Source organism: Varroa jacobsoni, unplaced genomic scaffold, assembly GCF_002532875.2.
Source record: "Varroa jacobsoni isolate VJ856 unplaced genomic scaffold, vjacob_1.0 scaffold_462, whole genome shotgun sequence".
In the NCBI taxonomy this organism is placed as follows: domain Eukaryota; kingdom Metazoa; phylum Arthropoda; class Arachnida; order Mesostigmata; family Varroidae; genus Varroa; species Varroa jacobsoni.
The window spans coordinates 123,036-130,000 of NW_019213364.1; the positions used below are offsets into that span (position 1 = coordinate 123,036).

A 6,965-nucleotide genomic window follows, 5' to 3' on the forward strand; every position below is an offset into this window, starting at 1 on the left:
GGGTGGCATACCTTGAAGCATTTTTCATATGGCTTTATAGGAATAGCACCTGCGATAACCATTTTCGAGTAGCCTAAGCCGGCACGGACCGCGCGCGTTACCTACAGATATGTATGCGATAAGCTATAGAGGCTGAACTCTAGTACACATGAGTTCTATAGTATTCCAGGCCAGCTATATGCGCATTATATTTTTACGAGTTTCTACGGTTCGACGTTGGATCAGACACGTCCCCAGTCTGAAGAGCGAACTACCGAAAACACTCTCTCATGTTACACTATAGTCAAGTTCTAGAGATTTTACAAGGCCAACAACGTAACGGTGAGCCTAGTTAGCCAGCACGACGCGAATTTCCAATGACAATAAGAATAATAATCTAATTAGCAATATCCGATTTTTAATGTACCAAGAGTAAGATAATAATACAAACAACTATAAAAAACAATTACTATTGCGCGCCCCGAACCGAAATATTTGCAACTAACGCAAAAATATTCATTTATTGGCGGAATAACAATGGCTTGGAATCTCAGCACAATCGAATTCGTCTTCCGGCTCACTAGCGCCGAAGGAGTGCCAGTCATAGCTCTGCGCTGATTGAGATGTTCGCATCGCGCAATGTCTCCATTCGATTTTGTTTCTGCTATATACGATCATGACACAAGGCACCAATTCATCCATCCACGCTATACTCCTTGGCGCGCCAGCCGCATTCTTCTGGCGGCCGAGACCCACACTCGAGGCATTAGCCGCGAAAGTTTCCACCTTCTCCCCCCATCTCCGTCGCCCTCCTGTTTGCACCACCACCCTTTCTGATTTCGCGACCAGTGCTATCTGAACAATCGGAGATATCCGAGCAAGTAATGCTCTAATGAAAAGACAGACAGCTGTCTCATTTGCGATCGCTTTCGCCGTCGTCTTCTTCGAGTCGAGATTTCTGCACGGCCAACAAAGGTAAGTTGCTATCCGCACACACACACACACACACACACACTACCCGCATATAGTGAGAAAGAGCTAGGGAGGGAGGGAGGGAGGGAGGGAGGAAGAGAGACAGTGAACACACGGCACCTGAAGTAGTCGTAAGGAAACAGAGTGGCCGTCCCACACTCTCGCAGCTCAGCGACAGACAAACACAGCTCACCACCACCACCACCATCACAATAACAACAATAACGCGCACGAACGCATGCTGCTGCTGCTCGCTACCACTGTGTAGCAGTGAGCTGGTGTATGTGTTCTTTCTTTCTGTCTGTGCGTCCATCCGTCCGTCCGTCCGTCCATCCGTCCGTCCGTCTGTGTGTGTGTCTGTCTGTCTGTCTGTCTGGCTGTTGGTCGGTCGGTCGGGCTGTCGGTCGGTCGATCTACACGCTTTCCTGCCGGACTGCTTGTCTGGCCGCCAGCGTTCCTTTCACTCGACTTCAACTATACTAGCACCTACGGTGGCTACGCTATTCTGTCGCTGGTAGCAACGTAACGTTAGGACCTCTAGTGAGAGCAGTGCTTGAATTAAGTAAGCGAAATCACCGTTATCAACAATTCATCAAAAAACAGCAACAAATCATCTCCTCAAATTTTCGCTGCGGTTGGCTGAGGTGACGTCGCCTTGTAGATCCGTGACACTGCAAGACTTACAAGTGCTAGCTTCTAATGGAACTGCTTCCAAAGCACTTAACGATCTAAACGGCCGCTTTCACCCACTCAGCGGCCGAGTGCTCGGTGTCGGTCGCGGTCCGGTCCGCCACCGCGTTCGTACGCTCTGAGAACGCGATTAACTAGCGTTTCGCTGCACCCCTTTTGCTAGATTCGGCCAGGTCGACACGGTTGATTCGGCGACGGCGGCAGCGGCGGCGACGGCGGCGGCGGCGGCCGGGAACTGATTCATTTCGCGCTGCAGACGGAATCGTTAGACATTCGTGCAAGGTAAAAAAGGCGTTCGACAAGAGGACCGATGCAACGCTGTGAGCAGTTCGCTTCGTATGGTAGCCTCCCCTGCGTGTACCGCCGAGTTTTGGACCATTACAGCCGGCTGCTAGCGGACCACCACACGATTATTTCCAAGTATGCCGCTGCAGCAGCAGACTAAGTGCGGTTCTTAAGTGCAGACTAAATGAGTTGTGATTGAATAGGGTGTTCAATCGTTGTGTATATTGGGTGCTTCGCCGATGCTAGTGGCCACTAGTAATAATAACAACTATCCTCGTCGCCACCATCGTTGGTCTCGGAGCTTTGGCATCAGCTGTGTTGTCTGAGGTGATTCTACACGAGAACAGTTAATGAAAGTGATGTTATTTAGCTAATATACTCCCTGTCAGCTGTCTCGCCATTACTACAAATTTAGTTTAACGGGCTATCGTCGTTGTGAGTGTGCGTTTTCTGTTCACAATTGTTCGTTGTCACTGACGATTACGAGACGAGTACGTGTTATCGGTACGTGGAATATGGCGTGATGCAAAGTTTGGCGTGAAGAAAGATTTCGTTTGTCTAGACAGCTGCAACAGCAGCAGCAGCAGCAGCAGCAGCAGCAGCAACGTGCATCGATAAGCAGCACGATAAAGATTGACTTATTAGCATCCTCTTAACATTTTGGCGACACCAACAGTTATTATAGTGTTGCGCCACATATCCTATCCTAATACCTATGTATGGCTACTTTAACGATGTACCCGTATTTGTTTTTATGACTGTTGTTGAACAACAACAACAGCAGCAACAGCAACAACAACTGAGATCGCATTGGCCACTAAGGCATGTATCCTCTAGTTGAACGCTCTGTTTTGTTGTTGTTTTTATCGAAAGGCTTCGCCTCTCTGCACACGTTTCTACTCTGGAGAACTGTGGAGTCGTTATCTTGAAAGCAGCCTGCGTGTCACTGGCAGTATTCCTACAGAGCACTTTTCTCACTTTTCCGCGTTGTCGTCGCTAAAAGTCACAGTGTGCGCGATGTTTACACGTGTTCTATAACTGAGTCGTTTACCATCTAATCAACCGTCAGCGATATTAAGAACGCGTTTGAAATGAAATGTATGTAACTTTTATCGCCGCTTCGCTTTCGCCAGTCACCAGTTCTCGACAGCAACAAACGGACTAATGCTTGCCACTTAAACGTTTACAGAATTGATTTTATCTGACGAGAGGGTCATAACCGTTTTTGACATTTCGATGTAGTGAAGATGGATGTTTGTGCTAGTGTTAGAATGATTGCCCAGCGAGATCTTCTTGAGCTGATCCATTGTATATGTACTGCTTGATCAATGTCTTCTTCCGGCCTATATGGCGTGGAAAATAAATTTCAGGGTAGAAATGTATTTTTCACGCTAGATCTAAAAATCATTTTCTCTTTTATCGATTTACTTATATTAGCGTACCTATTCCAAGTACAGGGAACAATTCACCCGAAAAATCGGAGAGTTCTAGAATCTGTCGTGGACGACGCTGTGTACAAATTGCGGTTTCGGCAAGGTAATATTTCTACGTTGTTATTCTTTATAATTAAGCATTGTGTTATCTAAGAATTGTACGGACGCTCGGGAGAAGTGTTTTAGGGTATTTTTGTCATAAATTCAGATGAAACATCAATGCGGCCTATGTTCACATGGCACGGTGTCCGAGTGTGGTCGCATTGTCTTACCATTTCCGCAGCGTCTTTGTTTATCGACCTCTTCTAGATGTAACGGTTCTATTATAATACACGCATATTACGTATGAGAATGTTCCATTATCGGCTTAACTAGAACTGTAGAAATATATTGGTAAGATAAAAGGCCATCTTGTAGAGAGTGTTCAGAAACTGAAAATGAAGTCTGTAAATTTACCATCCAATAGATTGCTCCGTTGCAATCATCTACGGGCTTGAGAAAAACATGAGAATTCTATCGGACACGAGCTCGAATGCAGCTTTCAATTTATAGATTAAAATGTAAACTTTATTTAACCCCATGGATGTGGGGCTTACACAGTGTTTTTTAAATTCAGCCGCGTGTCTAGTTTCACAAAGTAGTCCTAATGACCCAAATATAATGTAATATACATGTTGCTTTTTTTCTTATGGTGTGCATTTTCAGCTAACGCTAGCATCGTTTCATCTAAAATAAAGGCTGTCTGAATTGGAATTTAGCAAAATGGGCGCCTATTTGTCTAGGCCAATTTTTGAGCCTGATACGGTATGTGGCTCAGGTCATGGGATGGCATTTGGAGCCTCATCAGTTCAAGGATGGAGAGTGACACAGGAAGACGCTCACAACTGTATCCTGGATTTTGATAAAGATTGTTCACTTTTTGCAGTCTATGATGGACATGGTGGTAGCGAGGTAAATATTATCTATGCACTTCTAGTTATCTTCACAGCTAAAAACGTTTATTTTTTGTATTGTTACGTTCAGCTTACCGGCTTAATGGCTTTTGACGCCTTCAGCTTTCAGCAAGCAGCTTCACTTGCATTATTCATGTTGCACTAACGCATTTTAGCTATGTGCTTCTTTTTTTTATCGAAGTGTTTTTGATTTCCGAAAAAAAAAAAAGTAGTGCACAAGCCAGGTCTAGTGGCCCACATGCTCTCAACAAGGTTAGGTAAAATGCAGAGTGCAGTAACACAATGCCGAAAGAGATCTCCGAAACTGAAACTCGGTCTTTAGCACAAATAGATATGCTTCTAATGGTGCTTCACAGGTATCTAAATACTGCTCACTAAACCTGCCGAACTTCATCAAAAGCCTAAGTTCGTACCAAGCTGGAGACTGCAAAGAAGCACTGATCGATGCGTTCGTCAAGTTCGATCAGACCCTCACAAAACCTGAGGTGGTCGAAGTGCTTAAACAGCTAGCACAGGTTGGTCTAATGAGATTGAGTACGTCAGATACCAATTAGCCTGTTCGTTGATGCTATGGACAATTTTTTGGGGCTATTTTTTCTATTTTATTTTCTTGACAAAAATGGTCAGTTTGCTTTTGTGACCAAACTTTTGTGGCCAAACTCTACACTCGAGGAATGAATCAAAGTTTTGCATCAGATATTGAAGCAGATTTTTTTTTTACCATCTATCTGTTGAGCTACCTACTCGGAATTAGAATATGGCCATCAACAAGATTTCTGGAACATAGCCTTTATTATTATGCTCTGTAACCTCCGCACTATTTTCCTATTAAAAACATCATGTTTACATAGTTACTACTAGAGAAAACGTGTTATCCAAACAATGGTAATTTGTAATATTTCATTTCTAACGTTTCAGAATATGAGCGACAGTGACGCCAGCATGGAAACGGACGAAGATGAAAGAGTTATTTTGGCTCGCGAAGCAGCGATGCCTCTAGAAGATTTAATGCGCTCCTATAAAGCACACGGCAAGGTATATGATACATTTTTGTATATCTTAAAATCTCAAGTATCGTCTTTTTTATTGTCTGAAATAAAGGAGAGTTGATACTGTGTTGAAAGTAGTTCATGCTACAAGATTTGCATGTTTTCGTTTTTTATATATGCTATATAACATTATGGTTGGTTTTGCCGATTATCTTCCAAGAGCTAATATCGGTACGGGTATTTTTTTGGCTTGTGGACATTATTTTGGACATCAAAGGCGCTACCTATCGTTTTCTTTTCAGTCACAGAGTTTATTTTGCTGGGTAAAGTCTAGTCATGCTGGATTCTTATAGCGTTTCTGGTAAACGTCGGACAAACTGTAAACATCGGTGACGCTTCCTACATTAAGGTATAAATACCTCTCTTTATATAGGCGTCGTGATTACGACTAGTAGTAGAGATGTTATTTTGCTTCTCATATCACGCGTTTTTCTACAGCTCCATAATTGCCGATTCTTTTCAACAGGAAAAAGATACTGCTAAAAAAAATGAAACTTCATCAGAAACGAATAATGGTACACCCTATGAAGAAAAAAAAAATCAAAACGATTCGCAAGACCAAGCGGAGACCGAACTCAGTTCTGCAAGGAGCCAGGAAGTTCATTTCAAGGAAGAGAACGTAAACAATACTGCAGGAGCTTCCAACAACGAAGGATTTTCTTCAGAAGAAACCAATGGGGTCACATACGAGCATGGTATGTTTATCAATGAAATCTTATCAGTATAGACCTAGAACATTTACCTCCTAGAACATATGCATCGCATATTATTTTGCACAACAAAACCTTACTTTTGACCCGAAATACAATCTTCGTTTTTGTTATGGATTGTTTTTTTCTTACGTTATATGCGTTAAATCCCAACTGGAGCTTAAGTTTTTACTACATGTTATAGCTCAGATGTTACGGCACGACTCACAGAATAATGCGTTATCTTTAAGAACATAATAGATACTCGTCTCCGTTCGTGATTTGTTCTCTTAGGTGAGAGATCGTCCTTAGAAATCGAGAAAGACACTTCAGCGGCTGGTTCAGCAGATGTTGGTGCCGGTGAAGGAGGAACAGGGAGCTGCTCTTCAGGATCTGCATTTTCAGCGGCAAGTTCCTCTGCTGGACCTCTTACTGGACGTGCGGCTCAACGGCGTGCAACGCAGCGGATCAAGGACCGACTGAACGAGGCGGGTGAGAACGACGACGACGACGATGATGATGACGACGACGAGGACGACGACGACGACGACGATGATGATGATGATGACGATGATGATAACGATGATGATGAAGACGAGGATGAAGAAAACGAGGATCAGGACGAGCTGGGACAAGGAGACGATGATGACGAGGACGAGCCCGATAGCGAGGTAGGTCTCGGTAGGTAAGAAAGAGAGTAGAGCATAAACTACAAATTAATCAATAATTGTCAGTCTCCCATGAATACGGAAAGTATGTATAATTCTTAGGTTTATATCTTATATATGTTGGTGAAGAAAATATGTCCCTACCGTATGGCCGATACGCTCTACCTTCCAGTAACTTAACGCTGCTCTCTCTAGACGTTCCCGTTTGACACTTTGTGAGCTTGTCCGGCGCATTTCGAAGTCGACT

At 43.6% G+C, this 6,965-nt stretch overlaps 1 protein-coding gene across 8 annotated transcripts in view; it reads left to right on the top strand.

Annotated features, from left to right (window-relative positions):
• The first annotated feature begins 442 nt into the window (after positions 1-442).
• Positions 443-6,965, top strand: part of LOC111260652 (protein phosphatase 1G) — a 15,794-nt gene continuing 9,271 nt past the window's right edge. For 3 of the 8 annotated variants that reach the window (XR_015311139.1, XR_015311140.1, XM_086968414.1), the window contains exons 1-7: positions 443-3,024; positions 3,364-3,462; positions 4,065-4,310; positions 4,669-4,827; positions 5,231-5,347; positions 5,828-6,056; positions 6,345-6,721. Coding sequence is in view for 6 of the 8 variants with exons in the window: in XM_086968414.1 (XP_086824540.1) it covers positions 4,122-4,310; positions 4,669-4,827; positions 5,231-5,347; positions 5,828-6,056; positions 6,345-6,721 (1,071 nt within the window). In the remaining 2 variants the exon portion in view is untranslated. The remainder of the gene's footprint in view (positions 3,025-3,363; positions 3,463-4,064; positions 4,311-4,668; positions 4,828-5,230; positions 5,348-5,827; positions 6,057-6,344; positions 6,722-6,965) is intronic. The other 5 variants (XM_022833572.2, XM_022833570.2, XM_086968415.1 and 2 more) reach the window with 5 other exon arrangements.